We start from the raw sequence: 19652 nt of genomic DNA on the forward strand, positions 1-19652 counted from the left end.
ATCTCTACCTCTTCTTTGTATTGTTACGATTCTTGTTTTTTCCATAGATTCTTTATTGTTCTTTCTTAGTTTTTCTTAAATCTTCAGATCTATCTTCTTTTTCAAGATTTTGTAAACTTTCTAACAAGATTTATCACCCATCCCTGTTTCTAGCGCCAAAAATGTAGTTGCAAGTTTCCTCACAACCACATTCCACTATAACTATAATCAATATTAAGTAATCATCATTAAACTCTTCATTGATTATCAAGACTTAAGTCGGTTTACAAGATGGATACAAGTATTACAGCAATCTTACTTGCTCCTAGATTTACTTTCTCTCTCCTGATTTCTTATCTAATACTCACTAAAAGAATTCCCCTCACAAGTAATAACCTCTCATCTTTATATAAGATCTTACATAGTGGATGACAGCTAAGAGATCCTTTATTTTCGGAATCTCTATGCGATACACTCGCTCATATACAATCACTCGTTCTCGCACAGACTATACTTCGCACAGATCTTCACACTTTACTCGTGACTTTGCTGACATCATCCGGTGCATCATCTCAACCTTGTTGTGTGCGATATCCCTCATTTAAGTTATATAGTCTTTACTTCGCGTGCTTACTAACATGTGCGATATTTCACTCCTACATATACAGATTAATCTTCTCTCCATCTATCTCTTTAGGGTTTACATTCATTCTCTTAAATTACGCATTTCTCCCTCTTCTGACAACTTGTTTGTTGGGTTTCTTGGTCTTTTTGTAGACGTGGCACAACTGCCTCCGAAAAGTGGTTCCATATTTTGCCATATTTGGGTAGTCTTCGTTAAGGGTTCATCTCTAGTGGCGTAAGGTTCTGACAGACATTAAACTAATAGACCTGACTCGAGCCAGCCCGTTAGGAGGGATTCTTAGCCCTTGGATCACTTGAGAGCACGAGAAATGCACACATCATTTTCAACAACTTCTGCTTTTTCCTTCAACAACCTCACTTTCTCTGAATTGAGAGGCATGGTTACAGTTTCAGTTTTATTCGAGTAATTCTACTAAAATTGAATCACTGTACAACAGGGCTTGCTGGCTATATACACAAGGGTGGAATGGAAAAACCTGTAGTGATCATGTTTCTTCCATTTTAGCATTAGAACATGAATCTTTCTTGCGAGACTGGACTAAATCAGCAAGTGCATTGATTTTCTTTATTAATCTAGGAATCAATGTAGCTGCCTGATCGTATAATTCAGGTGTACACTCACTTGGGATCAAACTCTGCAGGTTGCCAAATAACTGTAGTGCGGTATCTGCTGCAGTATCCATGTCAAATAATGCTTTCTTGCATTCATTTATTCTTTCTTGTATTTGAACTGAACTATCTTTTCTTTGGTGTATCTCGTTGATTCCTTCAACTTTCATTGGATCGTGATCAGATGTTTGACAATCTTCCACCACTCTTTTAAGTGGAGGTCTTGATGAAGTACGAGAGGTAGTTTCAGTATCCTTAATGTTCAGAACTTCACCGTGTGAAGGTTGATTGAGTGCTTCCAAAAGTCTCTTGCAACCTGTAACATGGTCACGCCTTACAACAAATCTAGCCGAATAGTTTCTCCTCACTGACAATCTCCGCCCCTCGAGCTAAAAGAAAGGAGGAAAATCTCAGTTAAATAAAAGCCATATGTTGAAGAAATTTGAACTAACGAGCAAGGAATTTAATAAACCAAGAAATATTTGCTAGTGGAGAGCTGACCTTCAAAACACTTGACAGATTGCTGAAATTTTGGCTGAAGATATCATCATCTTGGATCGTTCTCTCACTGTCCCCATCTTTAATCGTCTGCATGGGAACTTTTTGTACATCTGGGTTCATCTGTTCTGCGGAAGCTGCAGAGGATGTCCTTGGATTATGAACGAGTGCACCATCTTGGTTGCTCGGACCAGGAAAAGATTTCACAGGGATGTAGTTTGTTGGAACAGGATTTTCTTCTGTTCTATCTATGCAGTCTCCATGGTTCCTTGACACCTCCAAGGATGGATTGTTTACTACATCAAATGCCAACACTTACAACAGGTCGAATATATGCACCCACATTACTTATTATTCAGTATGTTTTAAACCTAAATACTGTGATATCATCAATGAAGAGAGAGATACTTTCAGACTTACAGAATGTTGAAGCAGAGAACGGGACCATCTCAACCTTGATATCCGCCGCATCAGGAGAATCTAGCAGCTCATGGTACACAGTATGAACAGTATGCCAACGACTGTCCATCGCGAAACTGTTAAAAGAGTAAAGAAAGAACCAGCATGAGTAGGAAATTCTCCACAATATTTTCCATGACTTACATACGCAAATAGGAACAAAACACATGTGAAAAACTGCTGCAGTGACTCCAAAACAACACACTAACCTCGAAGTACCCTGAGGAAGAGGAGAATTCTCGCTGGCATCACTACCAGATGACCCGTTGGATATGTTAGTGAGGCACAGCTCATTACTTTCAAGGATAGGTTGTAATGGACTGTGGAGTTGATCAAGACCCTTAGGAGTAAGGATCACAACATTCTCACTCAACAAGGATGAACTGTGTTCTGGTTCACCACTCTCACTCATGGAGGATGAATCAAGTTCTGGTTCGCCACTCTCACTCATTAAGGATGTATCGGGTTCTGGTTCTTTGTTCTGGGAATGACATTAAAGTACATAAATACACAAATACAAGAGTGTCTCAAAAATAGTTAACGGGGAAAGCTAGATGGGAAATTGTCAAAACATTCGTCAAGTTTCAAGAGGCAAAAAAAAGTTCAGCTATGAGATTATACAATCCTTCGATGGAGTCAAACTAGAGATAATATAAGTGATTCGCAACAAGCACATGACAATTTCAGAATGTTAGACATACTACATTTTACATACCTGGAACATGTTGACTTCTGGAGTTAGAGAGAGGGTCCCTTCACTTGCCACTTTGGCTTGTGCCCACTTCGGAAGCCTTGAGATGCTAAACTCAAATGTCGAGACATCTTGAGACCTCTGTTCCTGAGAAAAAACATCTTTTACATCTACATTCTTGTTTTGTCCACCATTGGGTTTAGTATTGCAATGGTAGCCAGACTCGTCATATAAACTGCCCCCCCTCAAAATTAGTGGCTTTTGCATGCTTCTTGGTGACACCGAACCAGCATTTTCCATCATTCGCTGCTGCATCTTTGTTGATAGAGTAGAAGGCAATCTCCAAACAAATATGCAACCCTCACCACCTACCTAGAAGAATATACGAGTTCCATTCATCAACAAGAACAAGGATATCGCTTAACTAGTAACGATGCTTCCACGCAAAAGTACAAGATTATGGCTGAGCTCTTACTGAAACTAAGTGCTTGCAATCCGGCAAGAAAATGATGCCAGTTATTACTTCACCATGTCCCACTGCTTGTGTGACTAACTCCCCGTTGGTGAAGTCATAGATGCACATAGACTTGTTAGAGTAAGAGCATACAAGATAGCTGCTGCTCGGATCCAAAGTTACCTGCAAAAAACAAATAGTTTTGAGAAATAGAACAGATAAGGAGTCATTGCTTGCATTATGGTTATAGTAGTGCACCTTTATTGGCTCCCCAAAAGATCCTTGTTGTTTAAATGTCTTAAGAAGCTTCCCAGAAGAAATGCTGAAAGCATTTATCTTCTTATCCTGTAAAGATAACAAGTAAAGAATGAAATCCAGCAGAAATTATGGTTCAGCTAGTTGACAAAGATAACTCTGTGTGGCAAATACCAGTTGCCTTGCTGCACATTGATACTAAAGTTCTCCAGCGTAATGGAGATAACTATGATATTGAAAGCACTAAACTGCGGAGGAACATAATTCACCTGCCCAACAGTAACTGCAACCTCCATGGAAGGATCTATAACCATGTCATAAATTGTGCCAAGAGATGCCATTTGATGATGAGATCGTGAAATCTTACACTCGGTATCTGTTATGGACACATCACGGAAGACGAGTGACCTGTTCAAACAATAATAGTGATAACATTAGTACCTGGAATAATCTGGTAGCTTTCGAAGATTATATTATATTCCAAAAGAAAAGTTAAGCAAATTTCCTCAAGGAAGAAACTTCAGTACAGTGGTTACCTATCAGCACTGCAGCTAACAATCTTATGGCCATCAAAGGTAAGTTTTACAGAAGTCACGGCAGCTGAGTGATCATCCATGCTTCCAATGACTTCAAGACCCCTGATCATAAAGAAAATCAGATGGTGTATATATTATCAGAACACTGTAAGTCTTGAATGCTCGACGGTTCTTACCTTTTGACATCATACAAATGGATCATTCGATCTCGCCCACCGGAAGCAAGCAAATAATGATTTTCTGATATATCTTTACTAACATGGTTCTTACTAGGCAGGTTAAAAGTCAAGGATAGAATCTCTGAATCATGAGCATTCTGCGAGGGTGGGGAAGCATTAAAATTGAAAGTATTGAAGAGTTTGGAACATACTGCAGATATCTACAAGGGAAGTGGTGGCACAAGGCTAGTTACCTGAATGCATGTATAATCGGAAGTGTGTAAGTTATAGAGATGAAGGTTCCCCTGGGAATCCCCGGCAGCCATATATATTCCATCTGAACTAACTGCCATTGACCGAAATCCCTTGGTGTCAATTGCTGACTCCACGATATCACGTTCAAAAATCCCAGCACCAGCTGCAGAGAAAATCCAAAATGAGGATATGACTAGGATATGATAAGAGGGTGTTGCGACATCAAGGAGCTCAGAGTTCCCAAAGTTATGAGCTGAACACAAAATCAAAGGAAATTTGCACAAGAATTGGTGGAACTGATCTTCTGACATAAGTATTTTTACTTAATAATAAAAGAAATAAAAAAAAATAAGAAAAAAAAGCAGCTATACGCACTTTTTTAGGCTGTGTATTAACTCACCTAAGTGTAAAGCGCTGGCTTTGTCAGTGTCAACCGAAGTCTCGTTACCTTCTGGTTGCAATAGAAGATCCCACAACCTGATAGTACCATCAGTAGAGCAGGTTGCAAACGAGATTCCACCACAACAACCTCTAGCCACACATGCAAGAGCAGGATCATGCATGTTTTCACATGGGAGATTCTTTACATCCCAAATGCATGCACTATGTGAAACAAGCACACAACATCTACTAACCTGAAATGGTTCAACTGTGACATGTTATATTGTAATCCACGGAATTAACAGAAAAAAGCATCACCATCAAGCTAATGCCAAGCAGAGAAGCTCCACAGATCAATCCATATGTAAAAATCACCTGAAATACATCATCTACATCCCAGATGTAAAGACTGTGATTTTCATAAATAACCACTGCATGCAAAAGGGAAAAAAGTCAAGCCCAATGTACAATTTACAAAATACGGATGCATACAGAATCAACAATATTAATACTTGAATGCTCACCAAGCTTTTCAGAGGATGAGAATTGACAAGCTATAGCATCAGGAAGAGCTGGATCGGAGTGGAAAGCCTTCTCAGAGGGTTTTGTCTCGCTGGTATCTGTTGACTCATGATGCTCTTTGGCCTTTAGATACTGCAGACTTCCCACATATTTGATGGTTTCAACTGTGAAGAGCTTTACAACTCCATTTGTGCATGCACACGCGATAAGTTTGTTTGATATAGACATTGCAAAGCTTTTCTCTACCTGAAATTCAAGTTTTTGGATGGAGAAAAACAATGACATGGTGATTTAAATGAATTGAAACCCAAACCCACTTGTAAACTTAGCAACTCATAAGGATGGAATTGGTGGCTGAAACAAGTCCACTCTAACTCAGTCAGGCGTGCCATGAATCTATTTCGTTCCATTTATTGTTGGATATATTGAATTCATGAAATCTGGGCAAAGAAACTTCTTAAGCCTATCTATATGGTAATAGAAAGCACCGCATGATCAGACACACACATACCTCTAAATCCTCCCACCTTGTTACAGAAAAACCAGATTTGATAAGACACAAAACACCTGTGGGGCCAAAAGAAACAAGAAAGTAGCTTTAAGACTATACTTAACATTCACTCACCATTTTAAACCATCACGGAGTTTACTTAAATGAAACTTTACCAGCATCTGTCAATGCATAGATTGGATAGAGCTTTACAGCCCGGCTGCCACCAACAAGGTTGGCCGAACTAGAAGTTGCAGATACCACAGACACAAAAGAATTCCCTTTCTGACAACCAAGAGTAGCAGATTTCCCATCCAATGTAGGTAAGCTAGTGACATTTGAACGAGGTCTCGTAGATGAACCAAGTGTCCAAAACTTCAAATGCTTCTTCCCAGACGTTACAAAAACACGTGCATCAGATGAGAAGCTAACACACGATATACCGGTACAAGATGAACTTGATTTGATCTTCGTAACCATCGTCCCACTTTTCCAATCCCAAAGACAAAGATACCCATCATGAGGAAACCCAATGGAAACCAAATGCTTTCCTGAAAACAAAAACAACACCGAACAACAATCAAATGTTAGTTAAAATCGAAATCTAAAACAACGAATGAGAGAGATACGAGAGAGCTCAAATCTAATTCACCAGCAGAAACCAACCATCAGGTGAAAAAGCAATACATGATACCCCAAATCGATGAACCTTCAGTTCAGAAACAACAATCTGTGTTGAATAATCCCATACTATAACTGCTGGTTGATGTCCCGACTACAAAGATCAAACAATATACTGTACTAAATTAGTTAAAGAAACATCAACTAGAACATAGTCATACATAATGAGTTAGTTACAGAATTGCAGGTACCTCTCCGGCGGCAACAATTTTACTTGGACTGTGTAAAGAAGCGACGCAGTTCAAGGGTTTAGGGGTTCTTGAAGGAACAACGAGATGAGTTTGAATAGCAGTGTTAACATTATAAACCACAACAACACATCCAGCTAAATACATACAATCTCCAGTTATATGATTTGATGCTAATCCATTCCCATTCTTACTCGTCAATCCAATTATTTCTTCCAAAATCAACTACAAAAAAATTATACATAAAATTCAATATTAGTAATTACATCGAAAAAAATAAGGGGTAGAAAATCTTGAGTTTTATTAACAATTACCTTTGAAGCTGAGTCTGATTTCTTAGGTTTTCGATGATTCATTGTCGAAGTTGAAGCGAAACCCTAGAAATGTAGGGAGCTTTCTTATTCCGATAGAGTGAGTGAGTTATGCCGAGTTAGACGTTATTATCAGGGCATTGGCGGGTTTGAATTTTGAAGTTTTAACGTAGACCTGAGGAGGACAGTCCGTCTTTAGAAAGTCTTTACCTTGAGATTTCGTGGATAGGGAAAAATATCGTTTGGTCTTTTTTTGGTTGGTCCCATGTCTGTTTAGTCCTTTGGGAAAACGCCTTTACTGTTTGGTCCATAATAATTTATAAATATAAAACAGACAAAAATACCCTTCCGTATTAATTTTTACTTTTTTTCTTGTAGCAGTTCATTCGTCAAAATGAACTCCTGATAATTTCTACTTATTTTTTCAGAAAACATATAAACCAAAGTTCATTCTAGAAATGAACTCCATATAAAAACCTAAAAAAACAGAATTCATTTCAGAAATGAGCTCCATATAAAAAGCTAAAAAAACAGAGTTCATTCCAGAAATGAACTCCATATAAAAACCTATATAAACCAGAGTTCATTCCTGAGATGAACTCCATATAAAAACCTAAAAAAACATAGTTCATTCCAGAAATGAACTCCATATAAAAACCTAAAAAAACAGAGTTCATTTATGGAATGAACTCCATATAAAAACCTAAAAAAATAGAGTTCATTCCAGAAATGAACTCCATATAAAAACCTAAAAAAACAGAGTTCATTCCAGAAATGAACTCCGTATAAAAACCTATATAAACTAGAGTTCATTCCAGAAATGAACTCCATATAAAAACCTAAAAAAACAGAGTTCATTTATGGAGTGAACTGCAGCAACATCATCGTCTTCATCATATTTATCGTTCTCATCATCTTTAACAGCAGCAACAAAACAAAAAAAAAACGCAAAAAAAAACGCAAAAAAAACTTCATCGCCTTCATCTCCATCTTCAACACGAGCAGCAAACATCATCTTCATCTTCAGCACGAGTAGAAAACAGAGATCCGAAAACGTCTTCTTCATCAGAGATCCGAAACTTTAAATCAATCAAGAAGAAAAAGATGAATAAATCAAACAAGAAGAACAAGATGAAAAAATCAAACAGAGATCTGAAACTTAATCAATCATTTTCTCCACCGTTTTCTTCATCATTTAATCAACGTCATCAGTTTATTTTCTCTCTTCATCTTCTTTACAGTAGCAGAGAAATATAGTTGCGAGGAGAGAGAATGTAGATCTGAAAATATTGAGGTGAGAGAAAGTAAATCTGAAAATAATATCTTCTCTGTTGATAATTGACTATATATATATCTTAGGGTGATGTCATGGATGATGTAATGGACCCAAAAGGGTATTTATGCCACTACAAGATGACAATTACATCATCAATGACCTCACCCTAGGACCAAACTATTATTTCTAGGACTAAACTATAATTTATATTTCCAAATAGGACCAAACAGATAGTTGACTAGGTCAACTGGACTAGTCTCTCTAATATATTATTTCTAGGACTAAATGGTATTTCCTACTCGTGGATAATGATAGCACCAAAAAAGGTTATAATACTGAGAAGAGAATCACATGGTTGGTTAGAATCAAGGAGTATCCTATGATGATCTGGGGTTCGGAGTTAACTAGCTAGCCAATCTGAAGCAGCATGGGACTCGCGACAACAGCTGGGGTCATGGTCATTTCTGATAGAATCTTACGGGGGGTAGTCAAACGAGATTTCAATGGGCTTCCACAGATTTTTAGTTTGAGTGACTTCCGGAGATTCATTGAAAACTTGAGACTTTTAGTGATTTTATGAGAGTATTTGTGACTTGTGGAGACAAAAAAAATGAGATTTGTAAAGTATCTTTGTGACTTGTTGAGACGAAAAATGTATAATATCTTTTGAAAAATTCAATATGTCTACCAAATTTTTTTATCCACATTACAATTTTCATTAAAGTACCGTGAATACCTAATGAAAATGCAAAAAACAAAAACAAAAAACTGATGAAATATATGTCCATTTTCTAAATAAATCTCATCATAGTTGTCTTATGCCTAAATTTTCATTCTCTTTATACCACTCGTCCCACATTTTATTTGCTATCCATGACATTTGTATGCGATAGTTTTTACTTTTTTTTTTTAAATCATATAGTTCAGAGGTGGTTATAAAGGCATCACAAGATTACACGAAAGACAAAAAAAATGGAACCCTTCATCATTCCGTTATCATGGTTATCTTTTGATTAGAAAATTCTCAAATTCTCAAGTCTCCCAAAATATCACCTCTTGGGGAGAGACTTTTACCATGCCTATTTTTCAAAAAAAATCTCTCCAAATCTCTGAAAATCACAAATCCATGACTTTCAATTCTCTTTCGAATAACAGGAGTGTTTGAGTGACTCTTACGAAATCAGAATCCAGTAACATGGAGTTTCAGAGATTTAAATGACTTAAAAAAAATCTCTAACCAATAACAGGAGACAATGAGAGACTCTCCGAAAATCTCAATGGAATAACAATAGATTTGGGAACTCCCCAGAAGTCATTTGGAATCTCATTTGATTACCTTCCTGTTATTATAGTGGTTCCAAGATTTAATTTCTAAGTCTCGTAAGTTGATAAATAGGGTCATTTTACTGGTCTAAAGCTTTGGGTTTAACCCCAGTTATACCTTCTAAAATTGCTTCCCCAGTTGTTTCAATAGTAGAAACGATTATGCGCTATCCATTTTCTTTATCGAATATAACTTTTATTGATTTCATTTCTTGATTTTATTATTGATCTCTTCATAGAGCTACGACCTCCGAATCGACTTATATTTCGCATTGAATGAAGGCTTCTCAACTACTACACGTACTACTATTACTTTTAATATGATTATGCACCAAATACAAATTCAACCCAGAAGAATGCTTAATGCTCAAATATTTGTGCAGCACCACAAAAAAGTGTAAGCAACTAACAACTTAAGCAAACTAATATGATAAACTCTTATAAATCATTGTTAATCTTTACGGGATCGCGGAGTTTCGAAGTATTAACATAACGATGAAATTTAGTTAGATTATTATTACATCTTTATCCCTGATCAAATTTTCCAAGCGGACAAAACTGTGGTGATGAGAGTTGTTTTATTCCAATATGAAATTATTTATTGGCATTGTTGCCGAACAAAAATTTGAATATTGTACATATGAGTCTGCTGGTAATGAATCTTTTAGACTTCTCAAATAAAAACGTGAAGTTGTTGACTCAAAATATGTTGTATTTTTTGTAGGTATTCAGCATGTAGTTGTGGGTTCGATTCCCTCATACATCACATGGTCGTTGTAGGAATAAATTTTATGTTTGCAACCCACAACAAAAATGAAACTTTAGGAGTTACGACAAAGAAGTGTGTCTTGGATTTTTATGTCATCTGACTGTCCATCAAGCAATTAATCATAGCATTGTTTTACCTTGAAGTCACCTAAAACACTAACTTTTAAAGAGAAAATAGTCTTCCTCCCAATTTAAATTTAAGAAATTGCCTACACAACCTATAAATGGTCACGAACAAAAATATCAGCGGGAGACAAAACACCACGCCACTCTAAGACCCAATCACCATTCTTAACAAACTGTCAACAATACCCCATTTGAGCCTTGGCTTCATGCCATAAAAATGTAGAATTACCACCTGTTATGTTGTTGTGGAATTCAAATTTAGCATTTTTGAATTTTCATTGTAAAGGTTTGTAGAATAGGATGTGGGATCTATTGATCAATTTCCAGAATTAAAATAGACGGTATGGATGTACAATTTTCGTTGTTTTAAGGTTTTGTGGATATAATTTTAAGTTTATCTTGTGGGTAAAAAGTTAAAGGGGAGCTGCAAAAAATAGTTAAGGTAGGTATGTTTTTAGGATTCAAAAAGTTGTGGTCTTTATTAGAGGCGGATATTTTGTGAAAATTAGTGATAAGGATTATGTCAGATTTTCTAGCTATTTTATCTACTTTGTGCATATCCTCGGATAGATTATCAGTAGAGAAGGAAACAATTTTGTTTTTTCTAACTTGCTTAGCTATTTTATCTACTACAAACATAAACTTCCCACTAAAAAATTTAAAGATACTATTGATCAGAAACCTAAGAAAACAACATAATATTACTCCATCCGTCCAAATTAGATGAACTAGTTGTATTTGAAAAGGCGGGGTACAACAACCACACCCAATATTTCGATTAGCAATCTCACTACACCATTTTTAGGATATAGCAACCCAGAGTAGCAACAACACTATCGTCGTTGCGAAATTTCTGTTGCTATTTTTTCGCAACGCAGATATTTTGTTGCTCATTTAGCGACAACGATTATTCGGTTGCGACTAGCAACGGCGAGTAGTTCATGCATGCGAAGCACGCGTGTGGTCGGAAACACTTTGACGTTTTTTTACGCCCAAGTCAAAGTTTGGTCAATATGAGTGCTTTATTTTTCCACCTCTTGAACCTTATCTACCTATACTTAGAAAATTCAGGGCATCTCAAGCCATTTTCAATTTTCCCCACTATCTCTTTTTTTCTGCTCCTGCAAGATGCTTTTTTTCCCTTGATATCAACTGAAATTTCACAGCAGTTTCGATCTTAACTTTTAATCTTAGAGTTTTGGTTGCTCGTATTCGATCTGGTAAGTGTTTATCAGTATTAGTTTTTTGATTTCAGTTAATTGATTCTAGGGTTTCACGAGTTTAGGGTATTTGATTTCAGGTTACATCTGTGAATCTGTTTTTTTTAGTCTATCGTTTCTAGGGTTCATCTCTGAATCCTTTTTCGATGTTAGGGATTTCAATTTTAGCTTTTCAGTTTGGTGGATCGATTTTAGGGTTTCATCTGTGAATCTATTGTTTCCGATTTCAGTTTTCTGATTTCTGATTTCTTCTTTCTTTTTCGATTTAAAGGTTTCATATGTGAATCTAACACCATTTTTATCTTTTCCATTTTAGGGTTTGTCAAGGTTGAGGAGCCGGTCTACTTTGAAGAAAGAACTCTGAAGAACTGAAGAACAGAAGAACATGGAAGGTCTAAGTTTAATTTATTGATTTATGTTTAGCTGTTTTAGGGGTTTTGATCTATTTTCAGTTTAGGGTTTCAGAATTTAGCTGATTTTGTGGTTTGTTATTGTTATATGATTACAGTTTTCTCATCAAAGTTTGAACATAGAAGAAGTGGTCAGAGTTGAATTTGGAAGAACTAACAAGGTATACGTTTCTATGCACTAGTAGTGCAGTTATTTTGATTGTACTTTTAATATTGTTTTTGTGAAGTTGTTTTGATTTTAGATGATAATAGCATGTCCGAGATTTGGGTGTTTTCTGAACATTATAAATAGTCCTAGTGGTGATTCTGAAAAGCTACTTGTAGCTCATTCGCTCTTTGTTGAGTGGATGTTTATGTCCTTAACCTAAGGGCTTCGGCAACCCTACCACCAGGACTAGTTTGTTTAAATTATGAACTTAGGAAGTTATGTAGGTTTGTATGAACTGAACTGAGGAAGTTTTTTAAGTAATTTGTATGATCTTGTAATTAAAGTACTTTGTATGAACTGATTTAGGAAGAGTAATATATCATGTGGACTAGTTTGTTTAAATTATGAACTTAGGAAGTTATGTAGGTATGTATGAACTGAACTGAGGAAGTTTTTTAAGTAATTTGTATGATCTTGTAATTAAAGTACTTTGTATGAACTGAACTTAGGAAGAGTACTATATCATTTGATGAGAACAAGAAATGAATGAAGTGGATTTGTCAAAATAGAATTGGTTAGCAGGTTATTGTGATTCAATTCATAGCTACAGGTTAGACTTCAAGTGGGAATATCAACTTCATGGAATGGAAACTGGCGGAGTTTATACACTTGAATTCTAACATGTAGCTTTGAAGTTCTGAGTGAAAAGAAATCACGATAACTTCATGACCTAGCTTTATTGTTTGGTTGTATTCATTTCATTGATCGAAAATGCTTCTTGATTGTATTGATGTTGAGTACACATGTTTTAATTTAACATAGATACTGTCAATCTTTAGGATATGTCATCTATGGTTGATAAGGGCTGGATGAATTGTTCCCGTAATTCTGCTCAGTAAATAGAAGGTGTTAGGTCATTTATAGAATTTGTTAATCAAAATGGTGGTGGAAATACCTTATATGCATGCCTCTGTGTTAGATGTAGAATGGTAAAGGATTGAAGCCAGTTAGCAAAATTTCATTTCATTTGCTTAGGTATGGTATTCAATCTACGTATACGACATGGCGTTTTCATGGGGAAAACTTAGAGGTAGAAGCACAATCACTCGAGGATAACACTAATAATGCCAATTTAGCTGAGAATGTAGAAAATGTAGGAGATGTAGTTGTTGATCCTGCTATAGGTGTGCGTGATGATTTAGGAGATGTTGTTGAAGATGTCGATGCTGCTATAGGGGTAGATGATAATTTTGGAATAGATAGTGGGATTCATAATGATGTTGGAAGCAGGAAAAGGAAAAAAAAGAATTCTGTCTATGAGCGTGCAAAAGAACCGTTATATCCTTCATGTCCTAAAGGAGTGACAGCATTATATGCTTCTATCAAATTGAATCACATAAAGACACAGTATGGGTTTTATGATAATGGTATGACATCAATCTTAGAGTTGATGAAGGAGTTGCTTCCTAAAGAAAATATGTTGCCATCTAAGTACCCAGAAGTGAAAAACATGATCCAAGAACTAGGAATGGATTATATAACATATGATGCCTACGTAAATGACTGTATTTTTCATTGGAAAGATTGTGCATTATTGGTGCAGTGTCATGTTTGTCAAGAATCTAGGTATAAGAAGGTTTTTAATGATGAGAGGAAGATTACTACTATTGCTCAGAAGACGGTAAGACATTTTTCGTTGATTACAAGGCTGAAAAGGTTTTATAGTGAACCATGGATCGCGGAGGCAATGACTTGGCATTCTAGAGCAAAGTCAGATATAAACGTCATGCGTCATCTCGTCGATTCTTCAGCTTGGCGTTGTGCAGAGAGTTTTTCACCTGAGTTTTCCAAGGAACCAAGGAGTGTTACACTTGGGATATCAACTGACGGTTTCAATCCAAATGGGTGTTTCGGTCTTGCACATAGTTGTTGGCCTGTGATTATGGGTATGTATAATTTAAATCCTTCGTTGTGTATGAAGCGGGAATTCTCCTTGTTGACATTGCTGATATCAGGCCATAAAGCTCCCGGTAAAAACTTTGATGTTTATTTAGAAATATTGGTCGATGAGTTGAAGCAGTTATGGGATGGTGTTATAGCATTTGACTCCTTCAGCAATACTGAATTATTGATGAGAGCACGGTTGTTGTGGGCAATTCACGATTTTCCATCGTTGGATACTTTATCTGGTTGTGCAACTCATGGATATTTTACGTGTCCTACTTGTGGAGAAGGTATTGTTGCTGATTATCTTCCATTTACTAAGAAGATCTTCTATAGGGGACACCGAAGATGGCTACCAGTGAAACATAAGTATCGCTATGACAAGACAAACTTCGATGGAGGGGTAGAGCACGGTACAACTCTATGGCCACTAACAGGGCAGCAAATACAAGAGATTGTAGATAAAATCAGATCCAAGAAGCGCAAGGGAAACAACCTTCACTAGAAAGTTTGAAACGCAAAAGGAAAGCTGATCGTGAAGCGGAAATAGAAGGTGATGTCAATGCGGAAGATGAGGTTAATGACCAATATTCAATGTTTATTCGAAGATCTATTCTCTATGACATGCCCAACTCGGGTTCAAATGCAATTCGCCATATCACAGGTGTGATGCACACGGAGAAGAATATAACGGAGCATCTTCTGAATATTATGATGGGAAATAGTAAGTCAAAGGATAGTCCTGCTGCACGTCAAGATATGGAATATATGGGGATAAGAAAGAAGTTGTGGTTGAAAGAGGATGTTGAGACTGGTAGAACAGTAATGGAAAGAGGAACATTTGAGCTGATGAAGAAGGAGAAGATTGAATTTTGTACAGTTTTGAAGAATCTAAAGGTGCCGTCTGGTTTCTCTACAAATCTTCGCAACTGTGTCATTGTTAATCCTCCGGATCTAAGGAACTTCAAGTCTCATGATTACCATGTCGTAATGCAGCATCTGCTTCCGCTGCTGGTTCATACATCAACCTCACTACCTAAAGATCTACGAGTTTCTCTTCTCAGGATCAACATCTTTTTCAACATTTTGTGCGCTAAGGTTATAAACCGGGAACATCTGTTAAAAGCAAAAGCCAGCCTCGTAGAAGCAATTTGTGTTCTGGAGAAACATTTTCCTCCATCGTTCTTTGTTATCAGTATTCAACTGATGATACATCTTGCAGATGAAGCTTTAATCTCCGGTCCGGTGAGATTCAGGTGGATGTATCCCTTTGAGAAGTAATCACCACAACCGACTTTATTGATTAATATTGTCTATAACTTGAGGATGTCCAGTTGACTTTGTTTATCTATAAATTTGGTGTTGTTATACGTAACTGACTTTGTTGTTTAATGTCATTAACTTTGTAGGTTAATGAAAGGTTTTAAAGTGTTGGTGCGAAACAAAAGGTACATTGATGGGTGCATTGCAAGAGGGTATACGCTACGAGAAGCAAGCTTGTATGGTATGGAGGATGTGTCAAAGAATGGTGAGGGTACTCATAAGCACACTCGAATGGCATATTTTGATGACGACGATGAGTTTGCTGATGAGATGCCTTTAAGTAAAGCTAGGGATATTACTCTAACTCAAATGCAGTTTGAACAAGCTAGCAAATGGCTTCTCTCTAAGCACGACGGGTTAGATGAATGGCAAATGTACAATTTTTTAGTTTTACACCTTTGAGCTTTTGAGCTGTTATTATGTATGTTGATATAATATTTTTGAGTTATTGTTTGATTGTAGGATATGACTCCTATGTTAACTGCGAGAGCTCTAATAGTCAGAGAAACTGTTCGTCTAAGAATACCTCAGATTTTCATTTGTGGTTACGAGAAGAGGTAACATACTAGCTTAAATTATGTACCTTGGTTGTGTTATGCTCTGACTGTGTAGAATGAAAGTTTACTAATATATTGTGTCTACCAATTTTGTTACTTAGCTTAATCTCACACATGTTCTCTTGCAGCTGTTAAAAGCTAATGAAGCGAATTCAACACTTTGGCGACTAGTGCATGGACCTCTCTTCAAGGCGCAGTCGTATAAAAGATACCAAGTCAATGGATTTACGTTTTGTGCACAAGATTACCAGGTGGGGGTTTTATCACAAAACAGTGGTGTGTCAATGAGAGCTGTTACAAGTTATAGAGCGAAGTCCACAGACACAGAGTACTTGGAAACAGAAATGACCTATTATGGAGTCATTATGAAGATTATCAAGTTGAATTATATGGAATTTGAAGAAACAGTTTTTTATTGTGATTGTGTGAAGGTTGAAGACAAGACTAATGGGTGCAAGGTTGATCCAAATTCAAAGTTGATAAAGATTAGCTTTTCTAAGATGAAAAGCATTGATGGAGCTCTGGATGAGCCGTTTATTCTTGCATCTGAAGCGATACAAGTGTTCTACTCAAAGGATATTTCTGAAAAAGGGTGGTATGTGGTGTTGCATTCATCTCAAGGACTAACTTTCTCCATAGATAGTATTGAAATTCCTACCATTTATCAGTCATCTCTTTCTGACAATGAGAGTTTAGAGAAGCTTATATGTGTCGATTCTGTGTTTTAAAGCTTGTGTGGATTAAGCTCTTTTTCTGATATGTGACAATGATAGTTTAGAGTTGTCTGTGCTCTTACTGACAATGAGGGTTTAGAATCTTGATAGGTTATGTTTGTGCTCTTTTCCTTCTAAGTTTTTGCTTTATAACTTGCGCATTATTGACAGGTTGTGTTTCATGTGTTTCTGTTTCATGTGTTTCTGTGGATAGTGAAAAAGGCATGTTATAGTTTTAACTTCTTTCTCTGATAGATGTTAGTTGTTATTTTGCAGGTTATTATGGCATAAGTGGAGGTAGATGAGAATGGTCTTCCCATTTCCCCCAATGCAACAACATACGACCACAGGAAAGGCTCCTTGGTTCATAGTCATGTCCATATCTCGTTCAAAACATGGAAGCGTGTGCCAGATACTTACAAAAATGATATTTGGAATGAACTACTGGTACAAATCTCATCTTAATTCTTTTCACACTTTTTATAACTTTAGTTGATAATTTGACGATGATTCGGTTATTCCCCTACTGGTTTTTCGCTGAAATGATGGCATATATGTATTAGCTCTACATAATTTCTTTGCATCTGAATATACTTTGATTTAATCTATTTTTCAGAAATCATTTCATTTACCCGAGTTTTCTAAGATAACCATGGTTAAGGAGATGTCTGGTCCATGGAAGAGACGAAAGTATGAGTTACGAAAAGAATATTATGATCCTTATGATATTCATGAAGAAAGGATTCTACATATTCTTCCAAATGTTAAAAAATAGGAGTGGATAGAGTTCTGCAAGAATGAAAGCACTGAAAAAGCACAGGAAAGAAGAGCTGAGCACAAGAGGAAAAGAGAACTATATGATTACTCTCACACCACTAGTCGTAAACCTCATTCTTTGGTGAAAGCTGAACTGGTATGTATATTGATTTCAAAATATCAATTTATGATCATTATGATTAGTCGCATCCTTCTATAGATTGATTAATACAAATCCACTCGTCATACTTTTGAATTTAGGAGCGCGAGAATCCCGATGTGGAAATCAGCACCTCTGATGTCTGGATTAAAGCTCATCCTCAAGAGGGTGGGGAAATTCTGCCTAGTGCGCAAAGATACTTTGTGAGTCGACATATTGTTTCATCTGTACTGTATTAAGTACTCATATACTATCTGCTAGTCATCTATTTATTTTATATCTGACAGTGTTATGCTCGACATGGCAGGATGACCTTAAGAAGGCCCAAGAAGATATTAAGGGGAAAAAAGTTGCGGGTGTTCATGTATCAGATTTGGATGTAATGACTAAATTTTTTCAGAAAGAATGTAGATGATGGATTCATGATGTTGGTCCTGTTACTCGTACTCAATACGATTATTCTGCTCCTGTGCGTGCCAAAGTACAAGAATTAAAATCTAAGGATGGAGCTGTTAAGCATCAGTTGGATGAGCTAAGTGACAAGGTGGGGATTTTGATCCAAGGCTTGGGATCACTATGTCACAATATGAAGGATATCCAGTTCGCAATGCTGGGGTCATTTGTAGCATCAAACAACAACGGTTGTTTACAAGGTCAGGCAGCTTCACCTTTTCAGAATAATTCTGTCGCTGATGCACCTTCACCTGCTCAAACACCTTCACCTGGGCAAACCATATCACTGGCTCGATCATCAGCAAGTGTTGAAATGCATCCATGTTCATTGTTGAACATGGATGAGGAAGTTTTCGCTATTGGTAGACTGTGTAATGGTGCTATGGGACGTATGTGTCACGTCTCTATTGTACCAGCTAATCTTGGAAAGGTGTTGGTGGATAAGATTCTCATGCCAGATGCACCAGTCGTAAAAGCTAACAAGTTTGTTGACATCTTTAAAGATGTTACTTTGGAGGGTACGTGCTTCATCCAAAGAAGTGCATCAAGATTGACTAGTTGGGTTGGCGGTCGACCTACTTTTTTGGAGATATGTAATGAAACTCTTCATTGATATCTCAGCCATCGATAACTGACAAACATATATGACTGTTATCTTTTTTGCTTATATATGTTCCACTTTTGTACATGTGCTTAACATGCTAAAATGTAGATGCAGTTGCACTACAGTTGTATCTTAAGAAAAACTTTGAATCCTAATGTATCTATGTGAACCGGCAGTACTAATATAAGTTTTTCTTTTATGTATGTGTGGTTTGGGTTATGTTATACTTTATTGCGCAGGTGACTGCAGTGCAGGTCAGTTGAAGTGCTAGTAGCCACCCAGGGGGATATCAATCCCTGTTAAGTACACTTCTTTTGCTTATACTTATCATATTGAGTTCAAATGGATATTAATCTTCAATATATAATCGCTTTTGAGGTAATATGATGTTCGTGATGCTGCTACGGGATTATGATGTTGCTGACCTTTCTCCAGGAAGTCTCTGTTGTGATATTCATTACTTCCATGAAGCCATTGGGTCTGATGGGTCTTCATAAATCAAAAAGTTCCTAATCTTTCATATTTGTGTAAAATGGCAGTTTCAGTACGTCTACTAACAACAAAAGATGACGATAGATTCAGGTAATGTTACTACTTACTCTTAGATTTTTTGTATCAATATGTTGTCATATTTATATGTGATGTATGAGTTATTTTAACACTCTTAAAGTTTCACAGGAATCAGAAAAAGCTTATGTCTTGTGCTATCTGGGTCCCCGTTCTGCACCTACCCTGTGAATTTCCAATTCCCTTTGTTGT

The 19652-nt window shown here is 36.7% G+C and overlaps 3 protein-coding genes and 1 pseudogene across 9 annotated transcripts; 3 read left to right on the forward strand and 1 right to left on the reverse strand.

The window, feature by feature from the left end:
- Positions 1-1066: 1066 nt before the first annotated feature.
- Positions 1067-7518, reverse strand: LOC113320150 (mitogen-activated protein kinase-binding protein 1). Its single transcript, XM_026568089.1, has 19 exons — positions 7116-7518; positions 6805-7026; positions 6599-6707; positions 6109-6483; positions 5954-6009; positions 5445-5688; positions 5296-5351; positions 4940-5174; positions 4539-4702; positions 4303-4442; positions 4127-4228; positions 3860-3998; positions 3594-3680; positions 3357-3518; positions 2906-3253; positions 2400-2671; positions 2152-2267; positions 1735-2027; positions 1067-1622 (listed from the first exon to the last, which is right to left on the reverse strand). The coding sequence occupies exons 1-19, from the start codon at positions 7155-7157 to the stop codon at positions 1110-1112; spliced, it is 3675 nt and encodes a 1224-aa protein (XP_026423874.1). The 5' UTR covers positions 7158-7518; the 3' UTR covers positions 1067-1109.
- Positions 7519-11553: 4035 nt separating this feature from the next.
- On the forward strand, positions 11554-19096 carry LOC113323636. 7 transcript variants are annotated; one of them, XM_026571968.1, is made up of 12 exons: positions 11554-11825; positions 12142-12217; positions 12334-12396; positions 13223-15604; positions 15737-15855; positions 16113-16207; positions 16336-16458; positions 16639-16802; positions 17197-17367; positions 17537-17833; positions 17938-18039; positions 18144-19096. In XM_026571968.1, the coding sequence occupies exons 4-9, from the start codon at positions 14922-14924 to the stop codon at positions 17219-17221; spliced, it is 1209 nt and encodes a 402-aa protein (XP_026427753.1). In that variant the 5' UTR covers positions 11554-11825; positions 12142-12217; positions 12334-12396; positions 13223-14921; the 3' UTR covers positions 17222-17367; positions 17537-17833; positions 17938-18039; positions 18144-19096. The 7 variants fall into 7 exon arrangements, with proteins under 7 accessions (XP_026427753.1, XP_026427751.1, XP_026427750.1 ...); XM_026571966.1 differs by having other exon boundaries at positions 13223-14329; positions 14399-15604; positions 16336-16802; XM_026571965.1 differs by having other exon boundaries at positions 13206-15604; positions 16336-16802.
- Positions 13323-14832, forward strand: LOC113324910. Its single transcript, XM_026573186.1, has 2 exons — positions 13323-13372; positions 13419-14832. Exons 1-2 carry the CDS (start codon positions 13323-13325, stop codon positions 14830-14832), a joined length of 1464 nt encoding a protein of 487 aa, XP_026428971.1.
- Positions 17417-17496, forward strand: LOC113325624 (annotated as a pseudogene).
- Positions 19097-19652: the final 556 nt, after the last annotated feature.

The sequence above is a fragment of the Papaver somniferum genome, chromosome 11 (genome assembly GCF_003573695.1).
Source record: "Papaver somniferum cultivar HN1 chromosome 11, ASM357369v1, whole genome shotgun sequence".
Classification (NCBI taxonomy): Eukaryota; Viridiplantae; Streptophyta; class Magnoliopsida; order Ranunculales; family Papaveraceae; genus Papaver; species Papaver somniferum.

Coding starts and splice junctions, on each gene's coding strand:
- LOC113320150 (XM_026568089.1), bottom strand. CDS start 7,157: ATGAATCATCGAAAACCTAAGAAATCAGACTCAGCTTCAAAG. Junction 3,999..4,126: donor GTTAGCTGCAGTGCTGATAG/GTAACCACTGTA, acceptor TTGTTTGAACAG/GTCACTCGTCTTCCGTGATG. Junction 3,519..3,593: donor CTTTTGGGGAGCCAATAAAG/GTGCACTACTAT, acceptor TGTTTTTTGCAG/GTAACTTTGGATCCGAGCAG.
- LOC113324910 (XM_026573186.1), top strand. CDS start 13,323: ATGGTGGTGGAAATACCTTATATGCATGCCTCTGTGTTAGATGTAGAA. Junction 13,373..13,418: donor TCTGTGTTAGATGTAGAATG/GTAAAGGATTGA, acceptor TCATTTGCTTAG/GTATGGTATTCAATCTACGT.
- LOC113323636 (XM_026571965.1), top strand. CDS start 14,922: ATGTTTATTCGAAGATCTATTCTCTATGACATGCCCAACTCGGGTTCA. Junction 15,605..15,736: donor TGGATGTATCCCTTTGAGAA/GTAATCACCACA, acceptor TTAACTTTGTAG/GTTAATGAAAGGTTTTAAAG. Junction 16,208..16,335: donor ATTTGTGGTTACGAGAAGAG/GTAACATACTAG, acceptor GTTCTCTTGCAG/CTGTTAAAAGCTAATGAAGC.